Source organism: Pieris brassicae, chromosome 12 (genome assembly GCF_905147105.1).
Source record: "Pieris brassicae chromosome 12, ilPieBrab1.1, whole genome shotgun sequence".
NCBI classification, from domain to species: Eukaryota; Metazoa; Arthropoda; class Insecta; order Lepidoptera; family Pieridae; genus Pieris; species Pieris brassicae.
The window spans coordinates 1435302-1454008 of NC_059676.1; the positions used below are offsets into that span (position 1 = coordinate 1435302).

The following is an 18707-nucleotide window of genomic DNA, read 5'->3' on the forward strand; positions in this document are numbered from 1 at the left end:
ATATACATTTTCGTCATAAAACGAATTCAAATTGTCAAAAATTGGCTGTTTGGATTTTTTTTTCTATCGAGTGAAGTTATTTAAATCGTGTATCGACCTTTCAATATGGATACATAAACTACTCAACTCCACCATATATTTTTTCCATTTGCCATACTTCAAGAAACAATGACAAAAAATGGAACAAAACAATGTACTTCTTCATGTTCTTCTTTGGAGTTGTGCGACCACATAGGCCCTTAAGTTACAAAAACAATTCAAACCTGTAACATTTAAGGATAGATTTCCACATAACTATATAAATGAACAAAGCGGGCATAAAACAATAAATATTCAAGAATTGTAGGAAAACGGAAAATTTAAATCGCGTAGCAAAAACAAACTGACCGTTCAAGGACAGCGCATTTTCTCACGTTGCATTCGAACGCTTATAACTTTAATGCAATCGCAAACAATATTAAGATTACCTCGGATTAAAGTTTGCAACTTGTATTTTAAAGCGGAATTTTTTAGAGGCCAGACATGTGAGTTATCATTTATATATAGGTAGGCAAGGTCAACAAATCTATATACTTCAGCAATAGGACTTAGAACAGACGAGAATATTTATTTTTCAATAAGGAAACAAGACAACAAATACAAGTTATAATTATAAAAGTGTCAGATAAGATTTTTTTTCTATGCTTATATAAAAATATCAGTTTTAGGTTTCTGTATCTGTTTCATGATCATTTGTCAATCTAATAGGCATTGATCAGCCTCCTGTGCCTGACACATGCCGTCGACTTTTGGGTCTAATGCAAGCCGGTTTCCTCACGATATTTTCCTTTACCATGCGAGCGAATGTGAAATGCAATCGAACCTACGACCTCAGGAATGTCGCACGCAGTGATACAATCTTGTTACTCTTTATTCGCCAAGTTCTTTGCTCTCTTTTAGGGTTTGGAATTTACGAGGCGTGCTAAACGTGAGGTTTAGAAAATTCTTAACTTTCTATATATTTTTATACTTTCCATAATATTGTAATTCATTCGTTCTAGACATCACGTTTGAATGCTCTGGCCTGAGCATATGCGTAATTTTTTTCTATGTTTGCACTTGCATACAGTAAAGAAATATAACAGCTCGTCTAAGAGCCAAATTATCATCAGAGTGTGTCAAGCACAGATACATTAAAAAAAATGATTTACGAAATAGAATCATCAATCAATGAAACCATCAATGTTGTAAAGCTACATCGTAGACGATTCGTAGTACAAACGACACGTTAATAATTACACACCTATACTATTTGAGAGAAAGAGACAAAACACTTAATTAAAAGAGCACAATTAAAATATCTTTTTTTATGAACAAGGTAGGACCACAGACTCATTTGTCCACATGGCACGTGGCCATAATCACACCTATTATCATAACAATTATGACCGTGGCGAGGATGATATATTATATGTTAAAAAACACAACTCTAAATTCGGCAAACAAAGGGAACGCTACACACTGCGCACGCGCATTTATAAACGTTTACCGCTAATTGAAACGGGTTTCTGGACTAATGAAAATATGAATTTTCTCCATTGCGGTAACTATTATACAAAATAATATATACACAGACAAAAACAACACAACATTTAACATTAATAGATAAAAATATTTACAAAAAGACCAACTTTTTCTTACAGTATAGGGACTGACACGAAGAAGACTTTTTGTCAGTTCAACGGACAATTAACGGCTGTATGCATTACTTCCATACATTGTGTGATGTGTCTCCTTTCCGAATAGAGGTTTCGCTGAAGGTATGAATAGTAACGCCGGATAACAATCAGAGCCCTGAGGCCTAGGCTTAACTATTTTACCTAGTTTTTCCATACAAAGAAATTCACAACTTATTTTTACCATTGATAAATATATTTTGGTAAAATTTAAAAAAGTCATTAATAAATTATTTACTGTTATTTTATCATTGTAAATTAAATAGTAAACTTAGAAAAATCAATCTACTATGTATGTATGACATATGACAGTATTATTTATATGATTTTTTTTTGGAAAAAACTTACCGGAAATTTTGCGTTACATCTGTGATATATATGATGTTCCTTATGTATGATCTGTATCAATATATTGCGTCCAGAAAGCAAACCTCAACCAGCACCTCTAGCACTACTAACAAGAGCTACTAGCTAGTTACTGGCAAGTTATTTATTTATTTATCGAAGTTTACCATTGATTTTTAAAATATTACGTTTCAATATAGTATTATATTTGATTTGACATCATGCTTACTCAGTAAAACTGTTAATTAGGTATGAGAACGGCACTTTCTTAAAAATTGATGATGATCAACTTAGCATGTTTCTTTAATAATAATAATAAGTATATGGTACAATAGTAAGTTCGCATATTCTGACACACACAATTGGTCAATTCTTATATTATTTGTACCATATATATCAAATGATATTAAATATATATCAACTACATTGTGTCACGCAAATAATCATTTATTTAATAATACAGCTTAATTTCTGATATCGTGAAATTAAGATGTTTTTTCTCACACATTTATGCATTCTAGTATATGTATATATCACATTCAGTGTGTAAACAAGTGAATTCTGAATTATTCATACAAACTTCGCGTATACCGCGTCAAGGCAATTTCATCAAATTTTTTCATCGAAATACATATTCATTGTATTATTACTTCATTTCGCTAAATAACGTATCTGGTTATCTCTTGTTTAAATGTCTTTGAACGGGATTTAAGCTTTATTCGCGTTTATGTTATTTAATGGACATTTTAGTGTCACAGATAAGTATAGTAAAAACACAACAATACAAATTACTGTTCTATTTCGTCTATTCGGTAAAAACATATGCTCATTCATAAAAACTAAATTTGATTAATCTATCTCTTTTCATCAAAGCGTAAACAGCATTCCACAGAAAAGGACAGTGTACACTGATTCGGTATGTACAAAGTATACTCGAATCTATAACCCAAATAAACGTGTCAAAACCGAAACTAGTGATGTGGCACATCCAATGTTTTTATCGATAACAGGAAAGAGGCGCATGCCCGCACATCGCATATAAAACTTTGTCGGCGAGCATAAAGACATTTTGCGAGATGTGAGCGGTCTTTCACCTACAACGGCAAAAAGGCCCAGCGTTTTTGTACCATTCGAAACTCGATTCGTATTACTGCGCGAGATTTGTGAAATTCTAAACGTGCGCGTGTTGCGATTCGAAAAAAGCAGGTTATCCTACCAGTTCTCTCTAAACCCTTTGTTTTCTTACACCTGTTTTATAAAACTGCTGATACTGACAACCATAGACGCCGATTTTGATACTGCGTTTGACAACTGTTGTATTTCCGCAACCTTTGTAGGTCTGCGCCTCGTTTTAATAAATTTCTGTAACTGTTTCATGAAAATTTGTCAATCTAATAGGCAAGTAGGTGATCAGCCTCCTGTGTTAAACACATGCCGTCGACTAATTTGCACTTAGGTACCCGGTTTCCTCGTGATGTTTCTTCTCATCGTTCGAAAGAATTTTAAATGCGCACATAAAAAGAAACATAGTGTGTTCACAGTTGGGGGTCGTAATACGTCCTCAGGGTTCAGAGCCGCACGCTGAATCCTCTAGGTCAACATTGCTCTATTATATAGTATAATTAATAAAGTAAAGAAAATCATCGTGAACCCTGTACAGAGACTCTAAAATCGGCGGATTATTTAGGTACACAAATCTTTGAAATTGGTTTAAAATGAAATAATTCAAAAGTTTTAATCATAAATCCCAATTTTGGACAGTCCATGTATTAGGAAATGTTTTCACGAACAGGATAAATTGTAATCAATGCGAACCATGACACAATTCTTGCTTTATAATTTTAGTTATTTCGGATCAATTAAGAGAAAAGTCCATTGAAATACAAATATTTTCCTCGCTCAATTACTGTAATTAAATTAAACCTTATAAATCAATCTAAGACATCGCATTGCAGCTATTAGTGACGCTCCGTTCGAAAAAAACATCGACATCGATACATTAGGATTAGCAATGAATAGTGGTTTCGTTGAAAAAATCTCGATAACTTGTCAATTATTTTACACTATTGATATATTAATGAATAATTTATAGACATTTCTATAAGATGTTACATTGTAGCTAGCAACTTTATTTGTACGGAAATAATGTCTTTATTGACAGCCTTCAAAAAGTTAAATACATTTCTCATAAGTTTATCAGTCACTATTCCATGTAACGTTTCATGTAATAAATAAAAATCTGTTTTTTTTAATTATACTGCGTAATTAATATATTTCCTAAATTCCTACGCATTGCATCCACATACTCCAATGAAATCTTTAAAAAATCGAAGCCGTAGGGTAAGGAAAACATCGGAAGGAACGGAGGACAAAAAGCTGTTCACCTACTTGTCTATGAAATAAAAAAAAAGCCATGGTCAAAGAATATTGGCCAAGACGCATTTAGGACTGTAGTGCCAGATTATTATAATTTTGCAATAACAAAACCTAAAGCGTGAGCAAATAAAATCACTAGACAAATTCGCATGGACTCGAGTTAGTGCGAGATGCCGTTTGACGTATTTGTGTCAGGAGATACAAATGCATGGAGATTTCAATTTAATTTAGTATTATTATTTTATATTATTGTTATTTGGGATTACTACAACTATGAGAGATTGTCCATGAGCAACGGTATCACTTAATATCAGGTGAGCCTCCTGCCCGTTTGCTTCCTGTTGTGTACAACAGCCTTTCATGAGATGTATATGTAAAATATTAATATTACATTCTGGCAACTAGGCTTTTGGCAGTATTGTCCATGGAAATTACTTCAAAAAAGTAATAGGCTAAAAAGTATTCAAAATAAAAAACTTAGAGTAAGCTTATGCGGTATTGCAAGGCAGTTAACCGGGCCCACTTAAATGCAAGTTTAAAATTCACACCAACAATAGGTGTATGTCACTGAACGGCTAGACCGTTTAAGAGGAGTTCAATTTGAATGAAGAGCGATGAGATTCGATTGAATTTTATTGGTTGGTTTAGATGCACAAATCAGCTCGGCAGATGGCGCTGCAGTCGGCAGTTTTATACTTTGTTTTGTATCCAAATCGGTTGAAATATCATGCTGGACAACGTGTGTCAGGTCCGCTAGTACTATATTTTTTTTTACTATCTTCTAAATTTATTTATTTACATTTCCAATTGAATGCAGCTACCGAAATAGACCTACTTTTTTCAGCAATTTCCAAGGCTCCACGCGGACAAAGTCAGGGTAACAACTTGAATATGATTACGTAATCTGTACCGTACTAATTCATGCATATTTATATCAATGTTTGCATCGCGTTGCATATAAATATCGACAGCTCGTTATCTAGAACACTTGACAGCGTCAACTTTATCGATATGCTAATTATTATACATCACTGACAAAAATACGATTTGTATGAATCAATTTCTGTCTTTTTACTTATTTGTACATCTTTAAGTTAACTCAAGTTTAATTAGCTCTGAATTAAAATTTAGCTTTTACCATCGAAATTCTTACTTAGCATTAAGTCATACTTAGCGTTAAGTCTCAACTCGGTGCATTAGCCTTACTTAACATGTTTAAGAAATCACTGTGTATACAAATAAAGTGTCTCAAATTATACTAAATCCTTTTAGGGCTGGGCCTCAGACCTGTGTTATCTGTTTCGTGATCATTTGTCTTTCTTAATAGGCAAGTGGGTGGTCAACCTTCCGTGTCTGACACACGTCGTAAATTTTTAAGTTTAATGCATGTTTCCTGTCATTGATTTTCTTTGTCGTACAAGGTAAAATGTTTGGCACAGAGTCGAACATACGAACGGAGGCTTGAAAAGGGCATGCTCCAGCCACTAGGCCAACTCGGCTCTTCTATGTTAGGTACAATTTAAAAAACTGCAAAACCGACGCTATTACTGAGTTCCACATCGTTAAAATGATTTTCCAATAATTCTCACGAGAAAACAGGAAAGGGGTGTATCAGAAGGAAACAGCCACACCCAAGAAAATTAATACGTAAGATACTTTTTACAAGGTGCAGTCACGTGAGGCATTAGCATAGACAATTGTCGGTTGTCGATGATCTTTTTTATCTATGGTTAAAAGTTGTTTTTGTCCTAACGGTTATCTTGTTTTTTTAGATCGTGCTCATAATATGTTTGTTTAAAAACATATAAAATTCTAGCCTATTAATTTATAATTTTATTCATAACTTATCTGTAGTAATAATCTGTAGTTTATAATGGATATTAATAAATATTCAACTAAGATTACAGCGCCATAATGTCCCATAATAACATGTTAGATTTAAAAAAATCAACTCCATGCCACTCACTGTCCGAGGCATGCAGTTTTGTAGCTACTGTTTTTTCTACAAAAAATCACAGAACAGCGCAATGCACGATCGAGCAAGTATTAATATTAATAAAATGTAATTAATTATTCACATTGCCATTCACAAATTGAGCTGTGATAGTTTTGACGTGACTGAGTCATTTGAATATAGAACGTGTGAATGTTCCATTTGACATTAGGCAGATTCTATTGTCTTTGGATAACACAAACGCAAATTTCAACGGACTTGGGTGGACTCTTGTCCTGAAAAGCACTGAAAATTTCGTGAGATAAATTTAATGTGCTTAAGAAGGCTTTCTTTAAATGAAGAAAATTCTCAATATTTTTGAACAAAATTACGTTTTATATATATTTAGTATTTGTAACAAATTACATTACATTATTAATGATACAATGTTGTCTAAACTAATATAACCAAGGCAATAGATTTACATGTTTGTATGTAACACATAAATTCAACTAACCAATTTTTAAAAAAAACTTTCACCAATAGAACAACTAAAATATTTATTACCAAACACATAGTCGCGTGTATAAATGAAAATAATTCGCAAAATTTGTCGCTTAACTCGGAGACGGCTGGACTAATTTAGGTCATTGATCCAGCCACCCAAGCGCGAAAAATCGGAAACTATAAAAATAATAATGTATGCGTGTATTAGTGTACAGAAGTGAAACTTCTTAATGACCTTATTTTTCAAAAAATGATCTACTATATGCAACTTTACAGAAATTGGTTAAATAAAGGTTAATTAGATAAAGTTTAACAAAATGCTTTTACTATCATAGGACATGAAAACAAATAATACAGTTATTTCATTTTACCTTATTGCTACTAAGATTATTACAGAATTTCATTAATTGTAATATAATTATTGCCATCATTGTTATAGTTATAATATATTTTTGTTATTAATGGCTTCGAATCTCTTCGAATCAACCGTGGTAGGGACATTAAAAGATGGCGCGTAACTGAAAAATGTGACGCGTTAAGGAAAAATTAGACGCCGATAAAGATGTTTCACTTCAAAAAGCAATAAAATTTGAGTACTTTTATCCCGTAAAAGCGAACAATGTTCATGGGGTAGCATAGTAAAATGTTCAATATGTTGGTATGTAGCTACTAAAAAGGTAGGCTATGTAAAAAATCATCGAAACGAAAATCGCTGGGGCAACTAGTTTTTAAAAAATACGTAAAAACTACTCTATAAGTATTAATAAAAAGAAATTAACAAAGCATTGAAGATTGACATTTTCATTTATCTACATTGTTGCAACGTTGCCTTAAAAGAAATGTTTGTATTAATTACAAGATTCCTGCATTTTAACATACTTACTTAATTTATCGGAACGTTTAATGAATTTAAATACAAACATATGATAGCGAAAAATGTTTGTTATTATGAAAGCTACCCTCTTATTTATTAATATCAAGTCTAGCGTTATAACTAAAGCCCTCTTTTTGTAAAATGGCGTTTACGCTGCGATAAAAAGAGACAGATAAACTTTCGTTATAGCCATTTTTTGCATGAGACATGAGACAAAATCACTGAATTTGTATGTGAATTACATTGTCGTATTGATAATTTCCATACAAATTCATTTGCCCCCATATTGTTTGCTAACAGGGCTAAATCTGACCCTCGATTTAATTGTGACATATGACACCTAAAGGAACATTACATCGATTTAAATCTTATTACTATTATCTACTACCATAAACTACTATCATAAACTACTAATAAACTATCTTCATAGTCTATGGTTTTTTATCTGTGGTTCAACGTTTGTTGTCTATTTAAATTGTACATTGCACTTCCTCAGTACAGCATAACGCGGTCCCAAGTGTCCGAATAGCTGTATTCGCGGTTCCCGGTGCTATGCGCTCTATCTTCTTTGAGCTCGCCGCGCCCGAATGCCCGCGAAGGTATGCCATTGCATACCGCCGACCGCTGACGAAACGGTGGGAACTTGGGGACTTTTTATTTTGAATTTATTTTCGGAATTTGTAATTGTTTCACTAGCAACAAAAAAGCTTTTCCGTAATTTTCATAATTTTGAAAATTTCATAACACAATTAAAAAAGAAGCCAATTTTTTCAATGCTATTCAATATTTTTTTTAATTGGATTAGTTAGTAATTGGAGTTATTACTTTAATACTGAAGTCGAATGAAATAATATTAACATATAAATAAATAAATTTATACATACACTTCACTCTTGCAAACCTCCTGGTGTAGCGGATGTCCATGGGCGGGCTACACTTAAAGTTAAGCTGTACCCAAGTTCATTCTGGCTTTCAAAATCTCGGCTGTATTTCGTACTATACATAGTTATTACTAATATTTGAATATTTGATAAAAAAGCGCGAAAAAGCTTCATTTGCGAACATTATTCCTTTCAAGTAGATATGTTTTTTTTTCCTTTGGATTGAACTATACATATATTAAGTAGTTCCGAAAAGGGTAAAAAATGCTTTTTTGAGAGTTATAAAATCAATTACCACGAGATTTACTACGTCGTAGTTACGTCGGATTTTTGTATGAAAACATATAAAACACTTCGTAAACGTATTTGGAACTAAACAATAGCTGTCATAATTTTTGACCACACTTTTAAAACTTTCCAGATTTTTGTTTTGATTAATAACATAGTTTAACTAATACCGAATTAAAACTACATATAAATGTCATAGTATTGAAATATATATACACAAACAAAAAAACGCGTGGTGGGGGCGCATTTACAGTAAATATTGTATTGTAGAAAGTTGTGCATGCAGTATGGTAGCATGGTTCTTTAACCACTAAAATTAATCGAATTGAAGTGAGGTAATATAATATAGAATACCAATAGCGTGTTGGGGAGGTTAACGCGTTGACCCGCGTAATAGGGGTGGGGTCATACTAGTGATGCGCTAGTTTAATGTCGATAAACTACTAATTTCAAACCCCTTCCGAATGGCCTTCTGTTATGTAATATTTTAAACATATTTAAATTTTCCCCGTGGAAGTGTACCTTTAATGCTGGCAGAATTTCCTGCATCAGCTTTGAGGTCATAAGTTCTATCCACCAGGCGGTAAAATCTTTAATTTTTAATTATTATGATTATTACTATGTACTCTGTATATGTGTTAGAATCATATATAACAACTGAAGTCTATATGACATTTATAAAAAATACCCAAAGATATCTAACCTGACACCCAACGTCGAATTTTTTGTTCTAAGGTTTTCTCACTATGTTTTCCCTCGTACGAGCGAATGTTAAATACACATATAAAAAGAAAGTCCATTGGTGTACATTGGTGGTAGTAGCACGCTGAACCCACTAGGCCAACACTGCTCAATATTACTAACAAACATTTTGTATAGCAGATATTGTATTAACCATATTAACAGCCTTAAAAGTAAACGATTGATTTTCAAATAAACAGCAATATATATATTTCATGAACACTTAATAACTTCATTATGTCACTTCGATTCAAACATAACTGGATTTTACGATAATGTAAACAGTAATTAATTATATTTTTTGGCAACTGTTACCATTTTTTCATTTTAATTTCCAGACTAATGAATGAAGAACGAAATAATGAATATTATTAATAATATTCATAAGGAAATACTTGTTTATGTTTCGGCATTTTGTACTCAATATCACTATATAGTAGAAACAAATCGCAATGCAGCCAATGGAACTGTAATTGGTAAAATTCTCACTTAAAGTTGTCCCCGTACTTTTTAATTCTTGTCCATTATAATATTTAAAACAACTTAACCATTTTCGGAGAGCTCGTCCTTTACGAGTTCATGTTTACAGTCTGTCACGTTTGCAAATAAGCAAAATAAATGTACGTGAAATTCATACCCATTGATTAAAATACCGCTCAACTAGTTAGCCTTACATAACATATAATTATGACAATGAATCTTGCTTAAATTGTTATTTTCATCACGTTTTTGTTTCGTAAATATGGAGTTTATTTTGTAACGACTGTCATCGCGCCTTACCCGACCCATTGAATGCTTCCGACGACGCATTAATTATCTTAATTATTATTTTAAGTACGGCTAAAGTGTCCGTGCTAACTTGCCACTTTTGAAGTGCACCGGTTATTTACATTAATAATTAAAAACGCAATAAATACTGTTCATCAATTAAGTATTTAGGAGAGGCTACAGTTTTTGCCGATCAAGGTTGTTAATTAAAATTAAGTATTATTTTTATTATTTCGCTGTTAAAATATCGGTAACGAGCTGGCAGTAACGAGGCGTACGTGAGTTACAGTAAAAGGTGTATTGGATCCGAAATAAATTATTAAAAACTATAAATGTTATTGTACGCTAAAGATACCAAGGTAAAAAGCTTTATGGTTTTCTATTCGTGTAGATTTAATCTATATTTAAGATATTTCATAGGAAATATAGCGAGTTTTTTAATCCTGTTCCTTCGATGTCAACATATAGACTCCATGAAGCAATCGATAAAAATAATGACACTGCACATCACTATTCACCGAAGCTCCGCCCAAGCTTATGGCGTACCCTATGCGTGAGAGGTGAAAATTCTGCCTTTACCAACAAAACTCACAACTAACACCTTTAAACATATTGCTTCAACTGAGGGTGAGAAGTAGCTTATAAAGATTTACCATTGTGTTCATCGAATCTGACCATAGGATTAAAACGTAGACGTAAATTCTACGAATCGTATTATCTGTTAAAATTATATTTTATGAAAAACCTTTCAAGATCATGAATAATTACGACGTATAAATGTTGTAAAAAAGGAAAATATAATAAAAACTATATGTATACAGTATTTGCAATATTCTTAACCAATATATTGATAATATGTTGGTTAATAATTTAAAATTAAAACAAATATAAAGAGTTTGATCCCTGTGCCAGTGTACCTTTAACGCTGGCATTTCCACTGTGTATTATTATACTTAGTCGTTGATCGGGACGACGTCTTCTACATCATTTACACGCCGAAATAACATTATATTATCAGGAATCAAACCGGCTGAATGTATATAACATTGTTAAGATACAATACATATTTTATTCTAATAATAGGTTTATGTATGTTATTATAAATGACCTTATAACCGATCCGGCATTTTTACACTGATAATTATTATGAGGAAAAAATATATAGGTAATATGCCAAGCAAATTGTTCTTGTAGTTAGATACGACGTACGACACTTCGCTGTGAAGCTAATATTCAAAACGCATAATTGTATATATTTATTATTGTATATATAAAGTAAATATAAAATATCGTAAGTGTTTAACGTTCTCGGACCGTACTTTCAAATTTTGATTCAAAAAATTTCGTGCATAAACTGTCTAATCGCATGTCTAAGCTTTTCTATAAAAACAAGTTTCCCGTCATTTGTATGTTTTGTAGTAATTTATATATATACATAGCATAAAAAAACTGTCACTTTCCTTAGCGTTTTTAATGAATATTATTTCTGTTGAGAAACCCGTAAGCTATGTAACATAGTATGAAGTATTTTTAAATAAACTAATAATGTATTGTTTATCAACAGGTGAAGATCTGGTTCCAAAACCGAAGAAGCAAATACAAGAAGATGATGAAAGCCGCCCAAGTGGGAGCACCCCCGCCCAACCTCGGCCTCCCGCCCGGCAGTCCACCTAACAACAACCAGTTGTTACATGGTCAGTATTTGGAAAAGAAATTCCAAGGTATAATATGCAAACTTGTTTTTTTCTTTCTAGTTTTTTGTATTCCATTTATTTTGATCACATTTTAATGCATATTGGAGCAACTATTTCTGTAAATCTATTAAAATATTTTTGCTCACGCTTTCAAATAAATAAAATATCATAATATATATAATAAAATAATTAATATCAGCTATGCTATTTTAAAGGACAATGTTCAGTACTTTTTAATCATTCCCAGGTGGTGGAGGCAGTTCTAGTGGCTCCCAGCACTCCCCTTCAGCGTACCAAAGTGGACCAACACAGGCCCACAGTCCCACGCCCAGTTCTACGCCAGTTTCAGAGTTGTCCCCCGGTTTATCACCAACGGGGACTCCTTGGGACGTGAAACAGCCCCCACAGCAGTCTTGGGACGTAAAGGTTGGATATGTAAGAGAATTTCTGAAATTTTAACACACAATTCTTTATTTACAAAAGTATATTTGTCTTTACACTGTATGGTTTGAATTTTTTTTAGAATCCTCTCAAAGCACCTTCAATCTTTAGAAAATACAAGTTCTTTACAGTATTATATTGTTTTAGCCAAACTCGGGGCGGTCGCCGGACGGAAGCTGTGATGTCAAACCCCACCAACAGTCGTGGGATCCCAGGGTCGGTTATGTAAGTACAAAGTAATACTTAAAACTTTTTTTTATTGACCTTAAGAGACTTTTCAGCTCAGCTCGGGCTTTTTTGGCGGAATTGAATACTTAAAGCTCGGCATATAAATAATGTGTGCGTTTTGTGGAATATGAGCGCAGTGTTGGTATAGCTATTGGTAAAAGTATTACGACTCCAGTAGGTTTACCTTTGTCCAGCAGATTAAAGAAAGAATTTGAAAATGTCTTTTTGATCTTACAAACGAAACCACCTCTGCCTATCTAACGAAATTTTGTCTTTTTTAAGGAAATCATCTCTTTAATCATGCATTTTTATAATGATGACGTAGAAGTCAATGACTCACGTTGTATTTCTAATACACTTAACTAAAAATTAATTAATTTTATACTTCAAACCTTCTAATCGTAAAAGTACCTTTTTCCCAAATGAAATAAATACCGTTAGTTTAATTTAGATAAATGCTTCAAGGCTCACCCTTGCCACACCCTTCGTATACATACAACAACGCCATAGAGCTTAATCGTTTTGATAGGTTAAGCATAGTTCTTTCGAACCTTCTAAAAATTGTTAGGACTGAGGACCTTCATACGTAAGCAATATTAAATATGAATTCTATTATAATTGCGACAGAAGAATACTAAACTATAGTTTGTTAATACACCGTCATCACTGGAAACAAAAAATATTGAAATAAAACAATTTTTTAACCGGATTAAAGCTATTTGTATTATTATAAACTTACAATTATTTACATTTCTTTTTAATATTTCTTATTAAAAGTCTTTCTTCTAACTTCGATTCGTTCCCTTTGGAGAGACTCTTGGGCTGTGGGGCTCAAGTTCTAGCTAAAGAAAGATTTATGTTGGCCCCTGATGGATGGTGACCCCAGAGCTGGTGCTTTCGTCACTCAACGAATAGGTACAATACAGCGAGTAAATGCTGGCAGCGTTAAAGGTACACTGCCACAGGGACCAAACTTTTTAAATCTGTTTTAATTTTCTATTTATTAATTTTTAATTATTGTTATTATTACTACGCAGGTTAAGAAAATGTAATATTTGATTATTATGTTTAGGTTTTATTAAAACAAAATTAATTGTATTATAATTACATAAAATATGGATTATGACATAATGTTAATGCTATCAGAGATATGCTGAATGATGCAGAGAAGGTCTGCGACAAACTATACTCTCGGGTTGTAACGTTTAGTAATTGCCAGGCTACATACGGAGATTTCAATTTTTTTCGTTCTTAAATATAAGAATCTGCGAACCGACTGCGTTAATATGTTTATGTTAATTACTGTGAACATTACAGTTCCACAGTAATACTTGATATATAATATGAAAATAATACATAATACGACTGCATGATACTCTGAGGCAAGGCTGCCTCAGCATCAACTTGCCTGTGCAGTAAAATAATTAAAGAAAATATCTGAGGTCAAAACCACTAGCGCCGTTGTCTTTATTTGTTAATAACCATATGATTTTCCGTACGAGTTATAATGATTGATTGTTAAAAAATGCTCTTCATATTTATTGCTTCGAAGCTGTACTATACATTTTTTTTCATCGATCATATTCAATCTACGAAACTTATTTCAAACACACAAATATACGGTATTTAAAATATCCTTAACCTACATAAGAATAATAATAATTTAAAATTTGATAAATAGAAATCTAAATAATTTTAAAAAGTTTGGTTCCTGTGGCAGTGTACATTTACTGCTGCCTTTTCCTCGCTGTATTGTATACTTATTCGTTGAGAGAGGAAAACCAGCTCCGTGGTCGCCATATACCAACTTAAATCTAGATAATTCTAAATTGGTTTAGACGCTTCATAAGTTAGGTTAATAAGGAGACGGAAAATGTTGCTTTTAACACCTAAACAAGAGAACCATTGTTCCATAAAAGGAAATTTTAAAAATCTGTCGTTTTACAGTGAATAATTCACAATGTAAGACTTGAGGACACTTAGAAATGTGGGACGGGGACTCGTAACTACCTCAGTCCTAAAAGTTCAAGTAACTATTATCCAGAAGACTTTAAAATATACGTTTAACACTTTGAAACCTTGACTATGAATGAATGAAACCTTTAATTCAAACAACCAAGTTCTAACACCAACAATAGCTGATCAGCACCGAATCCGCATTGTTAAGCAAAATTCACTATAATTGTCATGTATTTTAACTTTTTACAATAAATAACTTATAATATGTACTGTAGAAAATGCATTATATATAGCACATATACTGTACTTTTGTATATAAATGATTTCCAATGGAAATCTCATATTAATAAGTGTGGTGAGTCTCATATCTGAATTTAGAGTACATTTCTGTGTTTACATAGCCACGCTCAATAGGTTAGCCTTAGTGGGCCTGGAAGGTATAATAATAAATTTTATTATGTATTATCATACAGGGTGCGCCTGGAGGTCCATGGGACATGAAGGGTGCGCACGCACATGCTTTGCATCATCAGGCGGCGCCGCAGCCGCACCCACCCTACGTGCCGCAGTACTCTTGGTACCAACCCGAAGCCAACCCAGGATTACTGACGTAAGTATACTACAGGACGTTTATATTTTTCAATTAGCATCACAAAACGGTTACGAGTACGATACCGTCTTGCCTTATGTTTAGATTTTTTACGACCTTTTATTAAACTAAAACACAAATATCACTAGAATCAAATTATATAATATTAGTAAATTAAATTTAAAAAAAAAACAATTTTATATAGACCAGTATAGAAAATAAAAAAATTGTCTTTTAGTTTTAGTTTGTTTTAATATTACCGATATAATAAGGATTTAAAATCAAATTTTATATAGGTATAATAAACCAATTATTATTTACAGTGAAAACGGCCTAGCCTTATTTCATCGCATGGGCTTGAGGAGCCAATTTCTAGGACCAAATGAACAAAGCTATGACAGCTGAAGCTCTGTTTAGGCCTATTTATTGAGCTGAGGAACAGAACAAACCGACAATCCAAACTAATATAAAAAATCGAATCGCTAATGACATACGTCAAATATCATTTCGAAATAGACAAAGATTTATAAATATATAGACAATTTGAACTGTTAGGTCGTTCCGTTGCTTAGTTTATTGTTATTAAGTGGTTTCGTTCGAATTTTCCTTGGTGTGATACACATAACACGATGTCATACTGTTGCCATGACAACAGTGATAACTGGTTGTATTGTGTTAAACTGTCACATCAAATACAAAATTACCAATTTCAATAACTTTTTACGATTTCATTAGTGACTACCGAACGGATTGTTACAGGGTTGAATTCTGTAAATATAGCTGGATTTTTTATACTTCTGGTTATTGAAAATGGTTAATTTAATATAAACTTTTACAATGGCACACGTTAAACAATAGTATTTTTGTGGTAATTTGGTCAAAAATAAATATTTGGGGATTCGTATAATAATCAAATTATTAATTAAAAAATTATTTGTCAACAGGGTCTGGCCTGCGGTCTAACATCGTTGGGTACCTAAAAGAAAATTGAGAAAAGTGGAAAACAGCCTTAATTGCCACAGATTATGTATGCCATTGTAATCGTTTTATACAGGCAATGTTTAAATGTATAGTTTATATTATTTTATTAGGCGTGCAATAATGTACATATTATTATAAATTCCCATTTTATTTGCATCTTGCTAAGTACATTGTAATGGACAATTTTTCATAATGGGCCTACCGCAAAACCGATAAAAAATTAATATGACAAATGATACCTTCATTCGATTCGAAAAAAAAACCTGACAAAAATTTAATATAATAATTTAATGTAATATTTTCTACTATTTATCAAGTTTTGCAATCTATAATTTATTCTTGCTTTTCCGGATGGTAACGAAAACTGTTGGCCCTAAAAGACATGTTCCCTATGTATAATTGTCCAAACTATAAATTAGTACTAAAAGCATCACACCTTGCAACGTTAGATTGCGCATGCGCATTATTTCAGTTTGTTGTGAGAATTCACGAAGACCAAAATTCGCTTCAATTTTAAAATGTCGCAATGACAACGCACACGTATTTTTAAAAGTTAACCTTATTTTAATTGAAAAACTATCTTAAGCTTTAAAACATTCGTCTAGATACTAAAACGTCAGAGCTAAACACTTACAAAATACTTTGTGAGGAAAGTTTTCTTTAAAAAATCTTATTTAGATTACAAAGGAGCACACCATATCTCCCAAGAGCGATCCTGTTTAATACTTGTACCAAAGTTTTGAACCATTAAATTGAATCTACGATTGAACGAACTATATCAACATTCGTTTTATCTCAGAACCACTTCGACTTAGGCTCATATAAAGAGCGTACAAATTCTTTAAATGTGAGTAAAAAAAAAAACAAAAGTTTTTATTTCAAATAGGCCTTTGCAGGCTCTTATGAAACGTCTAGTTGCACGGTTCCAAAAAGTGGGTCTCATGGAGAAGAACCGGCAAGAAACTCCATGGACACTCTTTTCAACAATGGTTTAGCTTACAAAGACTCGGTTACAATAGTAATAATCGGCTGAGAAGTTTATATAATGCAAGGTATACAGAGATTCTATACAATGCAAAAGAAAATTGAGTTTTTACTATTAGTGTAAAATGAGATACACACACTTGCACAGCGCAAGTTGCCAGGGAAGCCGCACATGCAGAGTGTCCATGGGTATCACTTAACATTACGCGAGCCTCCTGTCCTGTCCTGTTACACGAAAAAATGAGTTCAAGACTATTGAGGTCGATATTGGGAGTTATAGAAAACCAAATTCAGACCAAACTAATAGTCCAGTCCTTTAATAATTAGAAATTCCAATATTAAACGGAAATGCGATTTTGGGGGTTGCGTCAGTCAACACTGAAGTCGAGTCGTTAGAACTTTTAAACAATAACTTCTTAAATAAAAACAATTACAAATAATTATAACAATTGGATGATATAATTGTTTTATATTTGGTATTCAGTGAGTGCAGGCTCCAAATTCACCCTTGGAATGGCTAGACGATCAAAATAGGGCTCTGTTAACGTTTTAGTACACGACTTATTTATTAGTAAAACAGAAAAAGAAACCATTCTGTTGTGATATAATTTTAAGCTATTTCTTGTGAAATTATCCGAACTACAGTTTATTTGGGCAACGTATAACTAAATCCTATTACGCTGTTTTAACAAATGTCTAAAAGTCAAATTGTGTTTACTGTGAAATGAATAAGACAGATAACTATATAACACATGTGTGTTGAACATAATATATAGGCTCACTGAATGTCAATATTGCTGTTGACAGCAAGTTAAAAGATAGAAAATGTATAGACCACTGAATGTCAGTGTTGCTGTTGACAGCAAGTTAAAAGATAGAAAATGTATAGACCACTGAATGTCAGTGTTGCTGTTGACAGCAAGTTAAAAGATAGAAAATGTATAGACCACTGAATGTCAGTGTTGCTGTTGACAGCAAGTTAAAAGATAGAAAATGTATAGACCACCGAATGTCAGTGTTGCTGTTGACAGCAAGTTAAAGGATAGAAAATGTATAGACCACTGAATGTCAGTGTCGCTGTTGACAGCAACTTAAAGCTGAATTAGTAAGTGAAGCTGAAATTTGTATAAAATGATTGTTTTTTTGTATTATTTGTGTTTTACTCTTAAGTAACAATTTTTTTTCTTTCTAAATAGGAAAGACTAGAATATCAGTTAAAACAGTGCAATTAGATTTAATTTATATGACTAAAGCGTATTTTGACAAACGAGAGACATACTTAGAGGAAAGTCTCGACTCAGCCAAGACCTTTAGACGCTTTATTTTGTCCTATTTGGCTGTAAGGGCACATATATTATATTTAATACATATGTCAAGTTACAATCTAGTTATGAGCTCATACG

General features: G+C 32.6%; 1 protein-coding gene across 5 annotated transcripts in view; it reads left to right on the forward strand.

The window, feature by feature from the left end:
- The window catches only part of LOC123717481 (homeotic protein distal-less), an 83815-nt gene extending 66553 nt beyond the window's left edge, over window positions 1-17262 (forward strand). Inside the window, exons 4-8 of one of the 5 annotated variants that reach the window (XM_045673481.1) lie at window positions 11993-12149; window positions 12370-12557; window positions 12711-12788; window positions 15224-15360; window positions 15663-17262. In XM_045673481.1, the coding sequence (XP_045529437.1) occupies window positions 11993-12149; window positions 12370-12557; window positions 12711-12788; window positions 15224-15360; window positions 15663-15744 (642 nt within the window). In that variant the 3' untranslated portion in view covers window positions 15745-17262. The remainder of the gene's footprint in view (window positions 1-11992; window positions 12150-12369; window positions 12558-12710; window positions 12789-15223; window positions 15361-15662) is intronic. The other 4 variants (XM_045673484.1, XM_045673482.1, XM_045673483.1 and 1 more) reach the window with 4 other exon arrangements.
- The last annotated feature ends 1445 nt before the right edge of the window (window positions 17263-18707 follow it).